This window comes from Melanostigma gelatinosum (assembly GCF_949748355.1).
Source record: "Melanostigma gelatinosum genome assembly, chromosome: 9".
Taxonomy (NCBI): Eukaryota; Metazoa; Chordata; class Actinopteri; order Perciformes; family Zoarcidae; genus Melanostigma; species Melanostigma gelatinosum.
This window is the reverse complement of record NC_136642.1, coordinates 7,449,239-7,471,333: the sequence shown is the minus strand read 5'-3', so window position 1 is coordinate 7,471,333 and position 22,095 is coordinate 7,449,239. Positions and strand designations below refer to the sequence as shown.

Genomic DNA, 22,095 nt, shown 5'->3' with positions numbered 1-22,095 from the left:
TCATAGGAAATGATTTTGAAGAGACAGCTACTGCCTGCATCGGAGCTGTAAGGCACAGTGACTCACAGGTAACGTAGCACATTAGCATTTGCATGCTAAACAAAACAGCAGCCATGTTATGGCAGTTTTTAATAGAAGAAATCTGCTTCATATTGTAACTGTCAAAAAGAGAATTTTCCCTCCTTTTGTGGAGAAGATATATGGGTTATTTTGGCAGAGAAAAATAAATGGATGAGCACATTACCTTGAGCATCACAAGATCAATTTATTACATAAATAACTGGGAGGCAGGGGAGCGGAATGGGGAAACAGGATGATTCCAAATTGAATTACGTTGATAAGATCTGACTATTAATTTCCTTTCCGACACCATCCAAGGACAGAGGAGACAGACGCCTGGCTTGATTTATTGACCCGGCACCTTCTGATTTGTTCAGCATTCTGGATCATTGCAGAGGTAAATCCTCTTCACTGTGAGAGGCCCAATCAGTATTTTGGCCAAAGGAGATTGGGACAGGTTTACATTGAACCTTGTGATGCGGAATGAATAAATAATATCATACATCTATGAAGACAGGAACGGGAAATGCCACTTCACATTTTTAGTAGGTGTTGGTGATTTAAATGGGCTCAACATACAGCAGCTGATTTTAATTACTTTGACAGCATGTAGGTAGAGATATAAAACATAATAAAAAATACTTACATGATATATCACTCAAACAGGCACGCAGAGTCACACGAGGCCTTGTAAAAGGAAAATGAACACACCCTTGAAGATGACTGGTACAGCCAGTTGTTTTTGCCGACTCTATCTACCAACACTCGGATTCTTACCTTCCCCTCCCTGCTTATTTCCACTCCTAATATAACTCAAGCCCAACTTCTAAAGTCTAAACACTTAACTTATACCTTGAAAAAGTGAGGATGCGACTAAAATACTTATTCGACGAAACGTTTGAAACTTAAACAGCAGACCTACACAGAAGCACACAGATAAAGAAAACAGACAGACGAGCAAAGCCCATGTCGCCGTTTCTAAGGAGACGTCAACATTGTGAAAACAGATGAGGGAACACGTGTGGAATTTTAAGACTGGTCACCACTTCAACACTTCTTCCAGCCTACATCGCTCACTCCGTTACAAACTAATGGCTGCATGCAGATAACGGGCCAGTCTGAGAGATTTAAAGTTATTGTTTATAATCATATACAGTACAAATGATCCGTGTTTTCCCCCAGAATAATAGGCCCTGCTAAGTTTTCTGTAAAACAGCGTCATCAGAAGGGTACATACCGGTACATTTATAGACACCAAATATGTATTTATCGTGACTGTATCGGCAGTTTTTTTTTATTAAGCCATAACTGTTGTCCCACTTGCCAAAGCCCTGAGAGAATGTAAAAAAAAATAAAAATAAATAGGCCTGCAAGATCCGACTTAAAATACATTCACCGTCCGACAAGGCAACTGGAATCCATCGTGCTTTGAGTCAGGTCCCCTGCAGACACAGCCCTGTGCACCACTTCCTCCAGAGGACACAGGACCAGCCTGTCAATAATTCTGTCCTTTGATGTACAACATCAGCAGCCATTAAAGAAGCGTGTCCTTGCTGTCCTCATTGTGTGTGCTGAGCTGAGTCTTCCTGCGAGCTGTGATGGCTGCCCAGATTCTACAGAGCATGCCGCCTCTGAAACGAGCAATTTTGGATGGATTGAAATACAGCGTTACAAAACGAGCCATCTCAAAACACAACTCAGGCTTTTTGATGAAAGTCAAATCTTTACTACACCATGGACAGATGGTGTGAGGGGGATGTGTGGAGGCAGCTCACCGTACTCCACAGTACATCAAGTCTTCTCTGGAGGCAATGTAGTAGAGACAGTCCAAGGTGAAGTCATGAAAGACCAACTAGAAAACAGGATTACACAGGTTTGGATTAACAGTGGGTCGATGCGCGATACCAATCAGCCGCAGGAGTAAAAATACAACAACAAAGAAAAAGGCTGATGTTAAGTTGAGTTTACCTGATTGATAGTCTCTTGATCTACAGGGACAGACTTGAGCCAGCGCACCAAAGCCGTCACTTCTGGTTTAGAGCCTTTCTGTGTGGCCAATCCACCATCTAATAATGTACAGCGATTACAAACATTCAGACTGGATGGTTCAAATAACAGACAAACTGCATCTCATGGTGTTAATGTTACACACACACACACACACACAACCAAAACGCGTATCGTGTTTCCGCAGGCAGACTGTACAATCATTATCCAAACTGAAAACAAATCAAGTTTGAGCACATTAGAGATGATCTACGCCTCAGACAGGAACCAGTCGGGCAGAAATCCACAGCCTGAAGCTGAGGCGTGGTTGGGATTGACTGGTACAAGTGTTGAGAAACAGGAAGGAGCATAACTGAGTGTGTTGACAACCAAAAGAGGGCTTGAGCCCTTGATGCAATAGTGGTCGTGCTGCAGCTTGTGCAGTTCATCATCGGGCATCGGGCTGGGCTCTTACCAACTCTTAGATCATGGCTCACTCCTCAATGGGTTGGCACACAAAAGGTAGATGCTTGGGCTGAATGTCCTCCATTCATTTGGTGTATTTTCTTCACCAAATATTATAAGTGGAGGGAAGCAAAGTGTGTGGTTAAAAACACCCATTACCTCCAGTGATTGCATCTTTTCTCAGTGCATCTATCAGTTCCTGCTTCCTCTGGACAGAGTTCCTCAGTAGCTCCTGATACTCTCTCTCCTTCTCATTCAGCTGACTCAGCAGTCTGAAACACAAAACACCCACCATTACTCAGCAGAAAGCAGTGCATCACAAACATCATCTTAATTACTGTGTAGTGCCAAAGAGCGACGCCATTGGAGGAGGTTTTTTTGTATCACGGCCATGAAAGCTTCACGGTAAAGAAAATGACTGAGTGCTACCTGCTGGTCTCTAGTCGCAGGTCCCTCAGTTCTTCACTGAGGGGGCAGCTGCTGTTGACGACGAAGTCTGTAGGGGAGTCGGGGTTTGCCGTGGGCAGGATCTCATATGTGGACGCTGTCTGCTGCGTGTCTTCTGGCGCGAACAGCTGGTCAGCGTCAGGGACAATAGCTACCGGAGTGTCTGGGTCAGCACACTGGTCCTCGGGAGTACTGTCCTCCATCTCAAATGAGGACTGCAGCTGGAGTTTGAGCTCTGAGTGTGGGAGCGGTGAATAAATAAATAAATAAATAAAAGGAACCCCAAAGTACTGAACTTTTACTGTATGAGAAGAAGCTGTACCTGGTAGGAGCACAGTGATAGCGTCCTGTACTGCCCGTCTCAGCAGATTGTCCAGAGCAAACATCCAGTGAGGTTTCACTTGCTGCTGCCTCAACACCTTCTTCACCTGCATACAGAGGAGATGGTTTAACATGATGGAGATCTCACCAAGCCGGCGGCGGACAGCAGTGTCATCACCGGGAGAAATCGGTGTGTCGACTCTGTGGCAACGTACTGCGTCTTGGAAGCTGAAGAGCACCATCTGCAGGCTGTTTGGTGATACTGCGGCAGTGAACAGCGTGGCTCGGAGTTCCAGCAGGCTGCTGCTCAGCCGCTTCCTGTCAGGGGAGCGGATGTTGTCTCGCAGGCAGCTGATGAGCTCTGTGATGTTTTCTGCAGTTGGTGTTGTTCCTTTGTCATGCTTTTAAGAGAGAAATGATTGGAAAAATGAGGAAATACTACTTTTACATGCCCTTAATAACGGAGATCCGGTGCGTTTTCTGTAAAACACAGAAAAACTGCATTACCATTACAATTGCGTCGTTGTTTGTCGACAAACCCATAGTGCACCAGGCAGCTTTTATGAAGGAAGTACTTTAACTCACTATAGTGCTCTTAGCTTGGGCAGGAAGTATTTTTCCAACTCATTAGGGTTAGACCAATTCAAACAATATTATCAGTAATATCAAATCACCTTTGTTCTTCTATATTTTACATCATTTCTATAATCTGCATCATTGTATTATTCTTTGCAATTTACACAAGCAGTCTGACTTACAGACATTGCATGTGTTGTTCCTTGTTGTATTGTGAAATATACAGACTACATTAGATATTCATCTACATCTTTATGTTCACTCTTGTTCAGCTATGTTGTCCTTGTTTCTGTATCTGTACAATGAGATCAACCCAAAAAACAGTCAAATTCCTGGTATGTGTACTCACACCGGGCCAATTAAGCTAATTCTGATATTGAACCTCTGAAGGAACAGCTGTAGAGCTGTATTGAAAACAGCTTCGTTTAATGTTTTTATGCATTATTCTTTGCTCAAAGCACTGAAGAAATAAGTGCACAAAAATATAAACAAATGTTATGTTTTACATTTTCATACAATTGTTCATCACGCAAAATAAATACAATTTATAATTTTAAGGATTCCTGTTGTGTGAAAGAATTTGCTGCATTTGTTCTGGGGGAAAAGGCTTCCATGCACAAGACTTAACAGCTTTTAAGTGGAAAACAAAATGCCAAACCCGGTATAAAACAAATGCCCTGAGGCACAAGATAATTAACTCACAAGCCAACTTTGATATAAACACAGAGGTTCTTACTGTAAGGGTTTTGGAAATGCCAACAGTGCAACAACATGTCTGGACAATTTGTGTAATATCAAACTGAAAGGGTATCCAAACACTCGGGGCTTATTATGTGTACTTTGGCATTTACATACAACGTCTTTGCCCAGTAGCTGGGAGTTTGGCGATACTGACAAACAGCATCTGTGGTATCTAATAATCTGTTTTACTCAATGAATTGTTCTGCTATTTGTATTCTGTATCGGCCTTTGGAAATCGTTTATTGAATTGTTGAACCTGAATTTGAAAGCCTAACCAGAGAGAGGGACTGCTACTGAGCTTCAGTTAGATGCCCTACATTTTAGAAAAACACCTCGGTACTGTACATGTTGTGTATGAAGTCACGTAGTTAACAGATTTCACAATGCTGTGACCTGTGTTGTCGGGCTTTTTCCTTCACCCACCTGAGGCACAGAATCCAGTATATTAAAGACGACGAGGCTCATGTAGTCAGTGAGGACTCGGTGCAGTGTGGCTCTCCTTTCACTGTCCTTTCTCAGCATAAAAAGACCAATATTCTCCTCTGCTGAGGCTGGACTGCTCATGTCCGATGAGGAGTCCTCTGGTATTCTGGACAGTAGGGGGCAACAAAGAGATCAATCACAGCAGATCAACAAATACTAAATTATTACATCTACTAAAATGGAAATAAAAAAAAAACAGGTATCAATAATTGATGATGGATGTAATATTTAATGCTGCAGAAGCCCTATTCACGTTCTAATGTTTTTATTATCATTACTATGATCTGACTCTGCGAAAACAGTGAAACATGGTTGACTGTGGCATGATACCCTTTCCATGCCTACACAGGATGTAACCTCAAAAGACTATCTGAGTGAAACCACACTGTGGTTTCACAAGGACGTAAAACTCTGTAGAACCGTGGCTGACGCAGGGATTATAAGGTTTGTATGTCATCGGTTGAGCAACAATCTAACTCACAACAGGAAGCTGCTGGTGCTAGGTGGGCTCTCAGAGCTTTCGTCCGCTCTGAGGGTGGACTGGTGCCTCCTGAGGTCCAGGGAACAGGACAGGTCGATCGAACCAGAGTACGAATCGGTGTCCTCCACGAGGATGGAGACGGGTACAGACAGGCTGCGCTGGTAGTCGACTGCAAACCCCGGCGAGATTGTGGTTAGATGAGAGTGTTCATAATTCGTGACATTAGCCAGGTTACATAAAAAACACATGCAACAACAACCGTTTAAAAGAAACGCAACAGCAGCAGAAGACATTGAAATGAGAGAGATAGTAACGTGATAATGATGTCACTAAACTCTCGAAGATTGAGATAAACTGACACAACACATGTGAGAAAGAAGAGCCGTATGTGATTTTGAAGTGTAGAGAGGCTTCACCAGTAGAAAGGTAGTCTTTAGGTTCCGATTCCTGCGGAGCTTTGGCCCTCTTCCTCGGAGACGACCTGATGAAGGTGTCACTCAGCAGCTTTGTGGCTGTGGATCTGTCGTCGGGGTCCGGCACGAAACAGTTCATGATGAAGGCCTTTGCCCCGTCCGACATGCACTCTGGAACCTTGGGGTGGATCTTAAACATGCCCACCTTGATGGGATTGTTGAAAGGAAATTGTTAATGTTCATTTAAAACAACTTCACTTTGGGATTGTGCGTTTTTAAAAAAGAGAAAAGATGGAATATTTGTTCAACAAGAGTCATTGGCCATGCCCGTAGTTCTGCGATGACGTACTGATGCCGTGTTCATGTTCTGGTAAATATGACTTGTGGGCGTGGTTATGACTGGAAAACTCTTATTTCAAGCACTTCCATGTTATTCAGTGCCAAGCTTGATATATTGGAACTTTGCTTTTATGAAAACACCACAATCTGCATGTATTAACTTTCCCTAGTTACCTTGAACATGGCTGCCTGAGGACTTCCCAGCTCATGGAAGGGTGGTTTGCCTGTCGCCATTTCTATAATAGTGCACCCTAGGGACCAGATATCAGCCGGCTTCCCATAACCCCGAGGCCCTTGGTCAATGATCTCTGGGGCCATGTACTGGAGAGTTCCTACAGAAAAGTAATCATAAAGCGATTAAAATGCAACTAATGCAATTAGTTCAGAGACAACACACAGAGCATATCCTTCACATGTAGTTAAATCTGTAAATGCATGAACATGTGTGAAACAACACAGTCATACATGTTTTAAAATACACAGCATCTTACCAGCAAATGTCTCAGTGCAGGGGTTGATCCCTGCTAATCGTTTAGAAGTTCCAAAGTCAGAGATCTTCAACACCCCACTATACGTGTTGATCAATACATTGTCACCCTGCAGCAAAGACACAGATGAGATGTTTCACAAAAACTGCCATCTTATACCATAAAGCTAAGATTTGTGCCCCCCCCCCCCCCCCCCCCCCCCCAAGTCGCCCCACTCACCTTAATGTCTCTGTGGACTATCTGATTGTCATGAAGGTACTTGAGTCCATCGAGGATCTGTTTGGTGTAGAAGATGATGGTGGCCTCGTTGTCTTTCAGGGGACCCCATTTGGAGCGCAGGAGAGATGACAAACTTCCTACGAGCAGAAAAATGGCAAATTCTGTAAGCGGATATATTTTTAAGAAAAGAATCCTGCACATGTCCACTAAGGCAGAAATGAGAACAAAACACCGTTTCTACCGTTTGTGTCACACTGACAAAAATGCAATTCTCTGTTTTTATAGAAAAATAAGTAATTTCCCAGCTGCATGTGGCAATATCAAAACAAGATTTGTTCTAACCTTGTCCGGTTTTCTTTTTTTTTAACAATCACACGATTCTCTGAAGAGATTTTTCTTCCAATGAGCAGGATGTTGAAACCGCCCACTTTCTAGCGACTGGCTTCCAGTAGACGTTACGCAATCACACATGCACTGTCAAATCACAGAAACACGAGACAGACGCTCACTTCCTTGATGCTTAATAAAGGCATCATCCTGTACCAAAGCCATAGGGGCAGGGCTTCCTCACGTCAGCCCTTCACAGAACGCCGGGAATGACTTCTTTGAGAGTCAGTTTTTATTCCAGAGAATGTTTCAATAAACATTCTTTCATCTGGTGACCTTTTATCAATGGACCTTTGGCTCAGGATGTCCGTCCAGTAACAGACAGTTACCCTCTACTGCTCTGTGAAGCTGAAAGTATTCAAAGTTTACATGTTAGGATCCATACCTCCAGGTACTTCCTCCATGAAGATCTTAATGAAGCCATCCTCACTAACTGAGCCCAGGTACTGGACAATATTTCTGTGTTTTAGCCTCTTGTGCAGAGCTATCTCCTCGTGAAGGGGCTGGGAGTACCTGGGAAAGACGGAGAAATGAAAGTGTGACTGTGATATTTTATAAAAAGGTCAACAATACAACATCCCATATGATTAGTAAAGTTCATCGTTTTAAAACCATGTCGGACGGACAAACACAGAGAGACAGAGACAGAGACAGAGAGAGAGAGAGAGAGAGAGAGAGAGAGAGAGAGAGAGAGAGAGAGACAGAGAGAGAGAGAGAGAAATATATATATATATACACACACACAAAACCTACACAGCATTATTGCAGGATAAAACACAGTGTTGGCCAAATCAGTTTGATATCGGTCAGAAAGAACAAGAAAAGTTCTGGGAGATGCATAACTAAAAGTCAAATCATGTTTTTCACAAAACCTCCATTCGTATATAGCTGGTGCAGAAGAATGTAGCAGGTTTGCACAATGATCAGGTTTGGACTTGAAGTAAATAAATGAAGTGGTCAAGGGGAGTTGAACTCTGACTTGAAAAACATGTCACATGACAGCTGCTATTGCGCCACACTAGATGAGTCTTTCCTCTCCCCCCCCCCCCTCGAGCACAGCTCCATAAATACCGCGCGGTTTCTTGGATGCTTAAAATGCTTAAAAAGTGATTTAAACTTCACATTTCCTTCGATGGAATCCGTTATTTCCAGATGGCATGGCCGACGTTCTTCGTCTACAATGTAGACTCTACATTGTCGTGTAACAAGCAAAGAATGAAAAGTGTAAACACTCATTAATCTCCCTCAAGATTCCTAAAGAGCACTGGGGACTCAGAGCCTGCCAGTGAGCGGTATCTCTGCCAGATCATTTCCCATTAAGGTTATTAAGGAAAACATTCCTGGTGGAAACAGTGTGTCTTCCAGTAAGGGATGAATAAAGGAAAAACAGTGAGAGTGTTGGTTTCTCATACGTGCGGTCCTTCTCAGGGATTTCCTTGATGGCGATGCGTACGTGGTTGCTCAGGTCCCTCCCAGCGTACACCACACCGTACGTCCCTTTACCCAGAACGACCTTGTCGCCATTATCATTGGTGTCATAGATGTACTGCAGGGAGAAATGAAGGGAGAAATGAAGACAGCGGGAATCAGGACGTATGAGCATCAAAGTAACTGTGAGGAATTTCACAAGCAGAAGAGAGAAATATGAGGAGTGGAGGGAACAGATGTTTCCATCAGGGACTTCTGCCATGAAAACAGAATCAACAAAGTCCAGACTTTGGAGAATAAATATAAAATCAAATATGAATGTACGACACCATGTTTTGGAAATGTTTTGATGTTGTTGAGAATTTGATTTCCACCAAGCAATTGCGGCGGTTTTCAACTCGTTGAGGCAAGTGAGACCTAAAATAGAGCACACACACTGCGTCAGCGGAACGGAGGACTGAGACTGACCTCTAGTATTCCCTCAGCTAGATGGTTCAGGTCCGTGGCAGGCTGCTCAGCCAGCTGAAGCAGAGAGTTTACCAGCTCGCAGAAACTAGTGAGAGAACAGTGTGAGGAGGCATTGTTGGAGGTGAGAATATGCTCTGAACCGAACATGTGGTTGAATAAAGTTTCAGTGAATTTCATTAAAAATTAAGAGATTGCCAAATAAGTTAGCTATGAAAAGAAAATGCCACTGAGGCGGCAGCAGAGGGTTCATCAGTGGCTCTCTTAAAACTGAATCTATCTGCAGTGGTAGACACCGCAAGAGGTTAGAAGGAAAGGTCTTTTTGTGATTTGGGTCAACTGACTCTCAAAGTTACAGTGAAAAAAAAATCTGTCCTAGGGTGATTTTCTAAAGGACACAAAAAAACAAAACATGACTCACACAATGCGATTGCAACACACTCATTTCAGCAAAGCTAGATTATAACCGCCGATTGTCTTCCTGGGTACGTTTTTCTCCACTCATTCACACAAAACACACACAATTTGTCCTGCTGTATATTTGCCAATCTATTAGTCACTCACCCTTTACAGTGACACTCAGAAGGGAAGCAGAGCTGGAAGTCATCTGAGTTGTAGTGGACATACAGGAAGCAACTCCGCTCATCAATCTTTGAAGCACTTTTTAGGGGGGAAAAAAAGGCAAATTTAACGATTCAAATCGTCCTAATCCTAAATGTAATTGTTATGAACACACATGGGCGGTGTCAAAAGCTGTACATAGAACTCTGGTGAACATAAAGGATGTTGACACTGATTAAAACAGACAGTGTATCCATCAACCCCCCTTTTTCTGTTCCAGGGAACCAACGGCTGATGTTTGCATTACAAAAGGAATCAGCTTTGGGAGTGATTCATTCAGTAAATGCTGATGAGCAAGGCCCTGCACCAAACACAATGCAAGATGATAACGTTGTTTGCTTGCTGTTCTTTCAGTAGCCCGGCAGCTGACTGTTTTGGGCTGATAATTGCCCAAGTGGCAAATCGGCAGACACGGCAAGGCTAAAGTACACTGATCATTATGCAGAATCAACAAAGGTCTATACAACAAAGACGCCTGAATCCATGTTGACAAAACAAAAATCTGGCTGACAGGCAAGGTTTCCCAGACAACCAGCATGTTTTGGGGCCTTTGACTCAGCTGCAGGCTTGAACACACACAGATATGCGAGAGATGTTAGCACATGATGTGCTCCACTTTACCTCACTCCCCGAATTGCAGAGGCTGGGAAAGTCCACTGGTGTAAGCCTTTCTGTAGAATCAAGGAGGGAAGTTAAAGACACGGGACTAAGACAGTTGGAACTGCTGAATAAACGGTGTGTTACACATGACCGAGCAGCTTCCATATGCATTCACGTAGACGTGCGAGAGACAGGAAGCAAACAGTCCTGAGGCATGAAGTCATGTTTTTCACACACTGTGACGTTCAAAGAACACACCCACCTGATAAAACACTGACTGGAGCATAAAACATTGTGACAAAAGTTGGTTCTTCCTGTTATTATGCAATTTATTCTGCATTCTGTGTGTATGGCAGGTCGTCAAAAATATGTATTCAGAAAAGGAGGCGGCTCTGTGGGGGGAGGGTAGACAGAGGGTCGACATACCTTTAAGGGTGTGACGTGTTTCAACTGGACAGTGCGACTTTCGTCCTCCTCGCTCACACACACAATAGCTGGTTGGAGGACTTTACTGGGCTCCAGGATGAGCACCTGAAAAGCAGAAAATGTATTGATTTGCAATGAGAGGTGAAAGCTTTCTCGCTTTCGCCATCATTTCCTGACCATATCCCTCAATACTAACAGAAGTACAGCAGTGCGTGTTAACCTTAAAATGGACAGAGCTGGGTTCCAATGAACAGATACTGACGGCCAGAGAAGTTGAAAGTTTCCTGTATATTGTTACGGTTGGTGTCAAAGTTATCGGCGACGTCTTACTGGGCAGTGGCCGGTGGAGTCAGTGGGTTTACAGGTCTGCAAAAGCAGCTCCATCCAGAAGTCCATGGTGTCCTGCTTTAGAGATTTCACCTCAGGTAGCTTTGCAAATTGCCGGTACAGGATGTACGTCTCCATGATGGATGCCACATACCTGAGAGAAACACGAACCTCATTAATCCATGTGAAATGAATCAGTAAATCAGACCAAAATCCCTCTCAATGCTTTCTGGTCCAAAAAAAGGTTTCAATTAATCATCCTGATGATGATTAAATACGTTGGTCTGCATGATGATGAAGAACCGCCTCACCAGACCGGGGCCTTGAGCCTGTAGAGTTTTTCAGAGGCCAAGATGACTTTCCGATGTTCGTTGACGAGGATGTTTGCTCCGAGGTAGAAGCCGACGTCCCAGTAGTCCTTCATCTTCTCCAAACTGCCTTTTCTACCGAGCAGGGTGCTTATCGTCACACCTGAACACCAACATCAACACAAGAGCAAAAACAGTCACAAAATGACAGATGCATTCCCAAACTAATCGGCTCATATGTGCATCAACAGATGACCGCCCCGTGCACAACCACAAGCCCATTCATCTCCAGCAGCAACAATGTAGTAATATAAGGCCATCATGCACGTGCATTGCTGGCACAGAATTCGCCACTAGGGATATAACACTACATTCATTCTAATTGATAAAAAATAATATACACATTTGTATCAATCCTGATGTGTATTGTGAAATGTTTCTCAAGTACTCTATGTATAAATACACTCCCGTGCAATTAGTTACTGTAAAACGAGTTTTCTGTATATTGCAATGCATGCAGAAAACATTTAAACTCCAACCAGAACTGTGGCTTTGCCAATTCAACATATGGGTTGTATCATAGCAAAACCTATGGATTACATTATACCCCTTAAATGTAAGTCATAGGCAGCATCAACTTTGACACACGAAACCTGTGGACCATAAACATGCATTCTTGCCAAATGATCAGAGCAGGTATTTGTCACAGATTCTCTCTGAATAATAAAGCAGAAAGTATTACGCACCTATTTTGCGCAGCTCAATAGAAGTGTCAAATTCATGTCCAGCAACCATCAGCAGGACCACGTTGTTGATGCCCGAGTGAAGAGTTGGCTCGAACTCAAAAGCTTTTCCATACCTGTCGAACAATGTAAATATAATACCAGCACACTGACAGAGAGGGGACATCGGTAACACCAGAACAATGATGCAACATAAACTGCAAACACATACAAACAACAATCACAAAAGTACACATTAAATAGGATCTGTAGTGACAAACTGTGGTTTACAAAAGACAGACGAATGGCGCTTCTCATTCGGTTAAGAGCAGATCTCAGAACACTAAGTGGTTGTACCAATAGCAGGCATGGTCTCTGCTGCTCTGATCAGTGAACCCGGAGCTCATGAACATGTCTTTGTAGATGCGTCCACACAGGCAGTAGACGTCTGACACCACCTTGACCCCCGACTCCGCAATCGGCAGAATGGCCTCCAGAGCCTTCGCGCGATCTCCGGGGTGATTCCTCCTGGTGTGGTAAAAAAGTGCCCGTGTCAGCAGTGAGGAGCTTCAACAAAACCCTTTATATCCTGTATAAACAAATGACGAATAAAAGGCTACCAGCTGATACAAAGGCACAGAAACACGAAACTGAATCCAGAGGAGAGATTACAATAGTTTAATTGTGCTTATAAAACAAAAGGTGGCTGCAGTAGGAGCCATCTAGGTACCTGTTTAGAGCAAATATGTAGTTAAATTTGATGTTCTGATGTTTTGCTACCAGACACATGGGCAGGTCGTTCAGAGTCTCCACCAGTTTGATTATGGCATCGTAGTCCTGAGAAAAGACGGTGTAGAATTCCAATGTATTATTTATTAGGCTTGCATCCAATGACATCTTATAATTACCAACCGCGACGGCGTGTGGCTGGCATTGTTTTCACTTTGTGTGTGTGTGCGCGCGCGTGTGCGTGTGTGCGTCATCATGGCATAATCTGGTCGTAAAGTAGCGGGCCAATCCTGCACTCCTACTTCTGGTGCCCTTGCTCAGACCACACCGTTCAAACTCCGCCTTCATTTTGATCTCAACTACACACACACACACACACACACACACCGAAAACAATACCAGCCACACGGTATCAACCACTGGTTGTAGCCCATGACCTTTTACAGAGGCATTTACTCACATGCACAGGTAAACACACACCTGAATGTCCCTGTAGGACAACAGCAGGTTCATGACTATGTCAGGGGTGAGCAGCTCTACACTGTCCAGGCGTTTCTGGATGCAGTTTAACTCCTCACTCAGGGCTTGGCCGCTGAACCGCTCCCGTGCCATACGAATCTCATGCCTGATTGACTCCCGGAAGTACTCGCTGTCGGTACAAAGAGCAGAATGAATTATAACACTCTCACAATCGCCAGCAAATCAGCCAATGGGGGGGGGGGGGGGGGGGGGGGGGGAAATGGTGAACAAAGCCCTGCAGTTCATGCCTGACCTGGACTGGATTTGTACATTGTTCAGCAGATGCACCAGTCTCTCCACCAGCGGGGTTAGCAGGGGCTCCAGCTGGAAACTCGGCTGCATCAACTCTTTGATACCAGACATCATGATCGTAGCGTCACAGGCGAACACTTTACCCTGAGGCGACACTACGTATGGGATGAATGTGTAACTGCCACACTGCTCCTGGAGGAAGATAATACACACATCATACAGGAGACACGTGCACACAAGGAGACCTTGTGTGGCCTCAATGGAGCTGAGGAGTGATTTGCAAGTTGTAAGTGCGTTTGCTTTTAACGCTTCATTAAATATTTAATGTTAAACTCTTTCATAAATGCAATCGATTTGCTCCTGATTATTTCAGAGCTTTTCTCTGTTGTACATAATTGTAAATTGATTATCTTTGGATTTTGTGCTATCAAAGCATTTGATGATGTCACATTTACATTTGGAAAATAGTGATGGAATTTCCCTGACATTGTACAGACCCAACCATCAAATAGTCAAATAAAATAATCAAAATTTCAACGGTGGGCCTCTATTGGCTCCATCAATCCACTCCCATTACCGCTAAGATTGCAAAACGTCTGAGGTTTGCTGTAAAATAATGAATATCCTGAAAATAAATGTTTGCCCCCTAGTTTAATGGTTGCAGATCGAGTTGAATTATGACATTCATTCATAACAATGACACAACGGAAGTTACCTTGAGAGCCTGTAGATCACTATCTTGCTTGTAACAGTAGAGGATGATGTTATTGGTCATGCTGAAACTTTCTCTCACTCCCAAGTGATAGTAAAGGGAAGGCTGGCAGAAAGAGTCGCTCATCTCAACCACTGCTACATCTGGGGGGGGGGGGGGGGGGGGGGGGTTTAGGGTTGGTTAGTTTGCGAAATTGACATAGTACTGCGCATGTGTGTCATCCAAATTACCCCGCAGTCAGCATGACTGCACTTGCCTGCGTTGTAGAAACTATCCAGAATGTCCGTGGTGCCCAGGGATATTCTCTCATATGAAATAGTTTTGAAAACCGCGTGCGCGTCCGCGCAGGCTTCCTTCAGGCACTTCAGGGTTAGGTTCTCCTCAGTCTGCGGCACCGATGCGTCCTCGTTCACAATGTATGCCACGGATACAGCTCTGGTCCGGCTCCGTGGAGAAACGATCGGTTTAGCCGAGCCGCTGGCGCTCGGGTCTACAGCCGAAGAGTCCTGCCACAAACTTCCAGCTGACACCCAAACGGGATCTTTCCTCCTCTGCTCGTGCAGGCTCATCCGCCTGCGCTCTGTCGTGTACATTTGTTCTGCCTTATTCCGCAGCTGAAGCTCAATACATGTCCTTCGTAGGGACGACTTCCATGAATAAAAACCGCAAACAGCACGGTTGCGTGTTCTTGTAATTCCCCAGGTGTGTCGCCGCCCCCGCTCACAGAACATATCCACTGTCATTCCCGGTACTCCTCTCGACCCGCCCTCCCCTCCCCTGCTCCGCTCCGCCCCGCCCGCTGACATCTTGAGCGTGAAACTACTCTGCTTCGACTCTCGCACGACACCTGCTGTGAAAAACTTTTATTCAACTTTTGTCACTACCGCAATGCCACCTTTTAAATACACTTGGTATTTTTTTCTAATTATGTCTTCATGCATATAATAAATGAATAAGCCCCATTCTTTAAATAAATAAGTCAGTCAGAGATGTAGAAACAGGTGGACAGGCTGGGGCGAGAGGGAGATGAATTGTGTTTGGTCTCTTGCTTTGCTTCACTTGTAGTCTATTTTTTTCCAACTTAAATGAAAAGAAAAAAAACATAAAAGCCAGAGCATACAGTGGTGTTAGTGCGCACTTAGTGGTTTAGCTCAACAAGGATCTAACCATGGGACACTTAAGCACATTTAAGGCCAGATTCCTATAATATTCTCCAGTTCCTTGCAGTATGAGATAAGATGAAATAGGCTTCCAGACCAAGCTAAACCAAAGAAAACTAAAAGTAGTTTCAATGCACAAATGCTTCATTTGAATGTTTATTCATAGAAAATTGTAAAATAAACACATGACATCATGTACAAACCTCTGATGAGGTGTCTACATTAAAACTCTCAACTCCAATCCAAATTTTCACTGTCTTTATTTACAGTACATGAATGAAAATTGACTGTGAATGCTGTCGGCTTCAGAACAGAAAAATAAAAAGGTTAAGTCTGTAAATACACACAGCATTGGTGCAAGGAAACCCATAACAGCATCACCAATTTCATCCCCTGCACTACAAAAGGAAAAAAAAGGCAATATCATTACAAGTTGTATGTCTGTAATGTTTTACTCTGACAATATGCGATTGACATTCCACGTATCGTACATTGACATATACAGCTGGGACATAGACAAGAGATTAGTCTCCTGCTCAACTGTGTACTGAGTGCTGTGATCCAAAAATATATAATTAACTGTTATATTTAGCAAGGTATCTTTATCTGGCACCGAGCACTTCGTATTGTGAGCACTGTCAGATCAGTCACGTGTCACACAGACATTACACAATCAACCTGAGAATAGGAAGTCTTCTGTGAGACAGTTGTGGCAGGTTTAAGCAACAGTTCAGTAATTACAGAATATACAAACCAGCCTTGTTCCATAATTGTATTAAAGTCCCACATTTACCGGTTCCATTCCCTGCCGAAACAGCTATTTTCTTTAACAGTGACGGTGATGTTGTGTGATCTTAAGGAACTTGGGAAATGTAGTTTATGGAAAACAATTTACTCATCGAGACCCTCGTCGTCTTCCTCCTCCCCCTCCGGCTTGGCGTCCACCTCGCTCGTATCTGAAAACTCATGCAGGAGGACGTACTCGCGGCTGCTGAAGCCAAACTTGATGACATCCTTTTCTTTGAGCTCGTAATAGCGCTGGGCTTCGATGCGCTGATTGTTCAGGTAGGTGCCGTTGCCGGAACCCAGGTCAATGATGTAAGGCCTTACCCTGCGGCCACCGGTGCCGTCTGCACGTGTAAACGCTATCAGTCTACAGAAATACAGGCAGAAAGAGACAGAAAGTGTTACTAATACAGCAACAAAATCATCAAAGTGTAATGCAACATGGAGTGGAATTGTGTCCAAATCACACAGATTGAAGTTTTCTAAAGCAAGTAAAAAAAACCTGAGCTGATACCGTACTTTTTGGACTATAAGCCGCTACTTTTTACCCCACGCTTTGAGGCGTCTGCTTATAGTCCGGTGCGCTTTATATACGGATTTTTCCGTAGCTTTTCTCCGCCACAACAACCGCAACTTACACAACATTTACTAGCTCCCGACACAGAACATTTGCTACCAGCAACCCCTCTGCTACCAGCTGTTACTGACAGGGTCGCTACAATATGGATGAAGTACGTTTGACCTACCTCTCACTAGGACTGTTGACAAAAAAGGTTGAACGGCAAGATGCTTTTAACAGTACATGTCCGACTCGCTAGCTTCTAAGCTAATTTTAACATTACGTTCAAGGACCCAAATGCAGACTCCGGACAGCAGAGTTATATTGCAAACCAAGATCATTTATTTCTCTCACTCAAAAACACGCACACAAAAACACGCATTGCGCTGTCCTCCGCATCTCGTAGTGTCCCAGCCTTTCGGAACCTGTTGGTGATGGTGGATTCTTTCACACTGCTCCACGCTGTTAGGATCCACTGGCAGACTTGAGAAAAAGCTGATCTTCTCATGCAGCGTGTCTACGCTGCTCATAGCTCTGAATAGCATTTACGGCTAACTGGCTTGGCCAGTTGCTGCTAGCACAACAGCTATTCAGAGCTATGAGCAACAACAGTTATTGACTCATTGCTTTTCGTTTGGTAGCCGTGAGAGACCTTAGTCTGTAATGCAAGTATGTCTGCATGAAAAGATGTACAAAGATATATTATATATTCCCTAATGCTAATCGCGGTTAGCATTTCCCCATTGGCCGTAATGTTAAAATTAGCTTAGAAGCTAGCGACATGTTATGATGTTCATAGAAGAAGACAACTTTAGTACTGTTAAAAGCATCTTGCTGTTCAACGGGGACACCTGCGGCTTATAGACCAGTGCGGCTTATCTATGTAAAAATTCTTTTTTCTTTTAAAAATCAGCTGGTGCGGCCTATATGCCGGTGCACTCTATGGACCGGAAAGTACGGTAATGGTTATTCTTACCGATACTGGAACACTGCATGTTGCTTGGAGCAGGATGGGTGGTCAATGGGGATATCAGCAATTTTTCGCTGACGCCCCAACAAATAGGCACTCTGTCTGTGAATGTACATGACTGGAAGGGGCTCATCATTCTTGAAGGGGTACAGCCGCCATCTGCGCTTAGGAATGCGGGCCTCGGGTGGCTCGTTGTACTTGATCACCACCCCCCGGAATGTGTTTGTATCTTCTGTTAGAGCCCCCGACAGTGCAAAGTTGGGCTTCTCTTTGTCAACAGGTGGGTCACTCCCTCCTTCAGACTGTCCCATATCCTGTTCTTGGGTTTCTTCGCGCCGCTGGCGGTTTTCTCTGCGCTGCTCATCGTGCCGCTGCCTCTCAGCTTGTTGAGAGCCAAGTGCGCCTCGCTCCCTCGGTCTGTCTCTGCCGCTGTCGCTGTCTCTCTCCCGTGGTCTGTCTGATTCCCACCTGCTCCGCCTCTCCTCTGGCTGATCGGTCCTTCTCCGCCGCTCATCACCACTGGCCCGATGCTCCTCCCGCTCCTGAGAGATTTTTGGTAAGAAGAGGATTATTAGTCAAGGACAAACTCAAACAGTTACAGATGTTTACAGGCATTACCATATATTACATTCAGTCAGAGTGGCCATTGTTATGTCATTGTTGTATCTGGCATATGATACGGATGACTTTGTTGTTCTACTGACATATGCCACTTATAAATGGCGAGTTATTGTAATTACAATAAGAGCAAAAACATCTAATTTGAGACTGACATCATGAGACTATTACACGTAATTACCGCTTGTAGGCAGTTGTCATGTGCCAATACCTTAGTGGTAGCAATGCTATCCGGCCCACTATAGCCAAATATTTGCTCTGTTTGAAGAAAAAGTTTTAACAACCATGAAATTGTTAAACGGTGTTTTTTGTGTAAATAAATTTTTTTCCAACATTGTGAATTGGCATATTATGGTACCTTTTTTGTAATGCACAACATATGACTGGTTGGCATTAGATGCCCACAGCCATTGCAATACCTGCATACTGATGAAAAGTGGTATCTGTCAATAGAACACAGGTGACTCACAACCTAATCGTATGTCAGTCCAGCAGCAGCAGTGTGAGGTAAAAATAATAATCACTTATAAATCTCTATTAAAGCTGTGAAGCATTTTTTTTCTTCCTAATTTAGAGCCTAATCACCCGCTTTATTTTGACATCAGCACCGCGATGTGGGGGAGAGCGACTTCTTCTGTTTCTGGGAGATCTGCTGCCTCGTCTTACGGGCGATGTCTCTCTTCGAGCTGGTGAACGATCCCTCGTCCTGGCGGGCGATCTACACGAAGAACACAAAAAGAGGTTTAGATGCAGCTGACGCGTAAATAAAGGCTAAGTTAGCGGACAACGCAACGCGTTTGTGGTGTAAAAACACACAGCAGGACTAAAAGCACGTGGTAAAAACTAAGTGACATGTTGATCACAAATTACCTGCTCGCTCGTCTCCTCGGTGGACTTGAGTTTCCGCTGGATCTCGACCTCGAGCGGCGCGATGTCTGTGGCCTAACGGGGCTCACTTGCTCCTGCTTTACCTTAACTTTGGGCTCCCGCTCCGGTGATTCCCTTCTCTTGTGTCGCTTTTCTTTGGTCATTCTAATATATGTTTACCAAATCCAACCGTTATTTAACTAAACACACATCGCCGTCCAAGCCAAAGGCGTGTAGCAACAAAAGCTAACTCGCGATTACAAAACTTCGACTGTTGTGCTCAAATTACACACTTCCGCTTCCGGGGGTGCGCCAACATTTCTGTCAACAGGGACGCAACCAACTTTTGGTTCCGTATGGACAAGTCCCCATAAACGGCATTTTGAATTAAGCGAGTGATGTTAAAAAATACGGATTTTGTTTTTTGTCAAATAACATTCAGTTTTAAAACTCCAAAGGCACATTGTAAGACGTAAAATGGACGTGCCATTAAACTCACACAAAGTGGACAGCCAGCGGTCTTAGTTTGTTGTGCTGAATATTATAACAAGAGTCTCCAAAATGAACATTTGTGAACCAAATCGCCGATTCCACTCGGACACATTAAAATGGTACGCCTGGACGCTGTTGCCATGCCAATTTAAACGGTTAGAACAAACTTTTTGTGAGCAACGACATCGATATTTCTGTAACTGAAGCGTCACAACAAGACGCTTCTGATTTCTAGTGTATATTTTCATTATTTTAACAGAGAACACACAATGATTACACCGGACGAGTCTCTCGTGAAATACGACAATCCAGTTTCGATCAAAAACACGGACCGAAAATCACCAAAGGTGAGTTTAACGTCACATAGTAACGGCACGAAAGACTAACGTTAACGTATAACGACTGTAACGACTGTTCTATCATAAACGATCAAAAAATAATGTACTTATGAAGCTTAAAGATGTCATGCGAGTCATTTATGTTGAGTATATCGAGTTGGAAATAGTAATTTACTTAAAACTATGTTTTACAGGAACAAGTTTGGTTGTATACAAATTACTAAAAGCTAAAAAGGTGATTTAAGTCTGTAAACTCTGGGGAAAAAAGGTGTGGGGGGGGGGGGGGCATAAGCTGTAGCACTCACTGCCTGTATTGTCTGGCAACATCGGCAAGACTGGACAACTGTAGCCTACTGTCCTGTCAATGAATGAGTGACAAGGCAGTATATTAAAAGGTGTCAGCTATTTAAAAAAATATGGCATTAGGATAGGTAACATTAAGTACATGCAATATATAATGTGTTGAATGAAATATGTTTCACTACAGGGACGGCCTTTGAGAGTGAGCCCTCAGCAGTCTCTCTCTAACCCTGTTCCACCCCCTCCTAAGCCCAAATCAGCAAGTGCTGATGCCTCGAAGCAGGAAAATGAGATCCTGACCAGCATTCTTCCACCCAGGTATAGCTCCATACCATCAACAATATAACGTTCAACAAGAACAAACCACGCTCTCATTTATCTCGACTTCTGCGGTTGGTAGGGAATGGATGGAGGAAAACCAGCTGTGGATGCAGCACGTGTCTTGTGCACCTTGTACCAGAACAGACATTATTCGCCTGGAGGAACAGCTGGACATAAAGCTGCAGCAATGGCTGGCCAGAGAAATAGGAATCTGTCCCGTCCGCAGGAAGCTTTACTCCCAGTGCTTTGGTAAGGAGGAGGCTGAGATAGTGGCGGTGTCACCCACATCAACATTAATTCAAATTGTCCTATTCTCCTAATTCTCTATTTCTTTCAGATGAGCTGATCAGACAGGTGACCATCAACTGCGCTGAGAGGGGTCTGTTGCTTCTGAGGGTCAGAGATGAGATTCAGATGACTATAGTTACCTACCAGACACTGTATGAGAGCAGCATGGCTTTTGGAATAAGGAAAGCACTGCTGGCTGAGCAGGGCAAGGCTGACATGGAGAAAACTGTAAGGACATTTAGTCATTTATTATGACTTACAACAAACAACTACATAAAGGGCACGAGGACCCAGAATCGGAAATGTTTGCAGCACTTCATAGATAAGATCTAAAGCCAAAGGAATATAGTTAAAACTCTTTTTCAGTAAGGTATCCAGCAGAGAGCACCATTTCACTTTAAGAGTGCAACATAAGGTCGGGGGTAGTGCTCTTTGCATAACTGACGTACAAGTTTGTCTTTTCACATGCCTAGATTTGTGATCTGGAGGGGGAGAAAAAAGACCTCAAGAAGCAACTGAACGAACAGAGAGCCATCTATGAAACGACTGAAAAGATAGAACACGAAAAGCGACAGTTGGAAGAAAAGAAGCTCAGTGACGAGATTGAGTTCCTGAAGAGAACCAACATGCAGCTCAAGGTGATGTTTCTTTTTTACGTACCAAAGAAAAAAAATCTTTTAGATTCAGAACCAATAGCAGCCATGTTGTCTTGTCTTAATATTTTTACATTTGTCTTCCTATTCAGAACCAACTGCAAAAGATGATTACGCCAAAGAATTAACTTCGCCAAACCAGAACCAGCTCTTCATTTCCCAGTACACAATGTGACATTTGTTCTTTGTCTTGTTTCTAAATTAATTCATATAAACTTAACAGATTGT

The 22,095-nt window shown here is 43.7% G+C and overlaps 3 protein-coding genes across 5 annotated transcripts; 1 reads left to right on the top strand and 2 right to left on the bottom strand.

Annotated features, from left to right (window-relative positions):
• Window positions 1-587: 587 nt before the first annotated feature.
• LOC306782441 (mitogen-activated protein kinase kinase kinase 5) lies at window positions 588-15,154 on the bottom strand. The gene is made up of 28 exons (XM_079275796.1): window positions 14,772-15,154; window positions 14,519-14,658; window positions 13,805-13,995; window positions 13,513-13,681; window positions 13,034-13,140; window positions 12,661-12,831; window positions 12,328-12,440; window positions 11,585-11,744; window positions 11,277-11,427; window positions 10,947-11,051; window positions 10,542-10,591; window positions 9,864-9,959; window positions 9,303-9,387; window positions 8,819-8,952; window positions 7,792-7,919; window positions 7,020-7,156; window positions 6,804-6,909; window positions 6,487-6,644; window positions 5,977-6,178; window positions 5,561-5,729; window positions 5,020-5,185; window positions 3,495-3,680; window positions 3,281-3,386; window positions 2,941-3,193; window positions 2,671-2,783; window positions 2,029-2,126; window positions 1,836-1,912; window positions 588-1,691 (listed from the first exon to the last, which is right to left on the bottom strand). The coding sequence occupies exons 1-28, from the start codon at window positions 15,106-15,108 to the stop codon at window positions 1,595-1,597; spliced, it is 4,005 nt and encodes a 1,334-aa protein (XP_079131922.1). The 5' UTR covers window positions 15,109-15,154; the 3' UTR covers window positions 588-1,594.
• A 694-nt stretch (window positions 15,155-15,848) lies between these two features.
• snip1 (Smad nuclear interacting protein) lies at window positions 15,849-19,762 on the bottom strand. The gene is made up of 4 exons (XM_079275668.1): window positions 19,479-19,762; window positions 19,194-19,326; window positions 17,997-18,532; window positions 15,849-16,828 (listed from the first exon to the last, which is right to left on the bottom strand). Exons 1-4 carry the CDS (start codon window positions 19,637-19,639, stop codon window positions 16,567-16,569), a joined length of 1,092 nt encoding a protein of 363 aa, XP_079131794.1. The 5' UTR covers window positions 19,640-19,762; the 3' UTR covers window positions 15,849-16,566.
• Window positions 19,763-19,916: 154 nt separating this feature from the next.
• Window positions 19,917-22,091, top strand: dnali1 (dynein, axonemal, light intermediate chain 1). Of its 3 annotated transcripts, none has more exons than XM_079275671.1 (7): window positions 19,917-20,122; window positions 20,227-20,314; window positions 20,793-20,923; window positions 21,006-21,175; window positions 21,264-21,280; window positions 21,688-21,852; window positions 21,960-22,091. In XM_079275671.1, exons 1-7 carry the CDS (start codon window positions 20,037-20,039, stop codon window positions 21,993-21,995), a joined length of 693 nt encoding a protein of 230 aa, XP_079131797.1. In that variant the 5' UTR covers window positions 19,917-20,036; the 3' UTR covers window positions 21,996-22,091. The 3 variants fall into 3 exon arrangements, with proteins under 3 accessions (XP_079131797.1, XP_079131795.1, XP_079131796.1); XM_079275669.1 differs by having other exon boundaries at window positions 21,264-21,442; XM_079275670.1 differs by having other exon boundaries at window positions 20,024-20,086; window positions 21,264-21,442.
• Window positions 22,092-22,095: the final 4 nt, after the last annotated feature.

Coding starts and splice junctions, on each gene's coding strand:
- LOC306782441 (XM_079275796.1), bottom strand. CDS start 15,108: ATGTACACGACAGAGCGCAGGCGGATGAGCCTGCACGAGCAGAGGAGG. Junction 11,052..11,276: donor ACTCCACCGGCCACTGCCCA/GTAAGACGTCGC, acceptor TCTGCTTTTCAG/GTGCTCATCCTGGAGCCCAG. Junction 5,186..5,560: donor AGCACCAGCAGCTTCCTGTT/GTGAGTTAGATT, acceptor CCTACTGTCCAG/AATACCAGAGGACTCCTCAT.
- snip1 (XM_079275668.1), bottom strand. CDS start 19,639: ATGACCAAAGAAAAGCGACACAAGAGAAGGGAATCACCGGAGCGGGAG. Junction 19,327..19,478: donor CCGAGGAGACGAGCGAGCAG/GTAATTTGTGAT, acceptor TTCTTCGTGTAG/ATCGCCCGCCAGGACGAGGG. Junction 16,829..17,996: donor CATGCAGTGTTCCAGTATCG/GTAAGAATAACC, acceptor GTATTTCTGTAG/ACTGATAGCGTTTACACGTG.
- dnali1 (XM_079275669.1), top strand. CDS start 20,037: ATGAACATTTGTGAACCAAATCGCCGATTCCACTCGGACACATTAAAA. Junction 20,123..20,226: donor TTGCCATGCCAATTTAAACG/GTTAGAACAAAC, acceptor TTATTTTAACAG/AGAACACACAATGATTACAC. Junction 20,315..20,792: donor CGGACCGAAAATCACCAAAG/GTGAGTTTAACG, acceptor GTTTCACTACAG/GGACGGCCTTTGAGAGTGAG.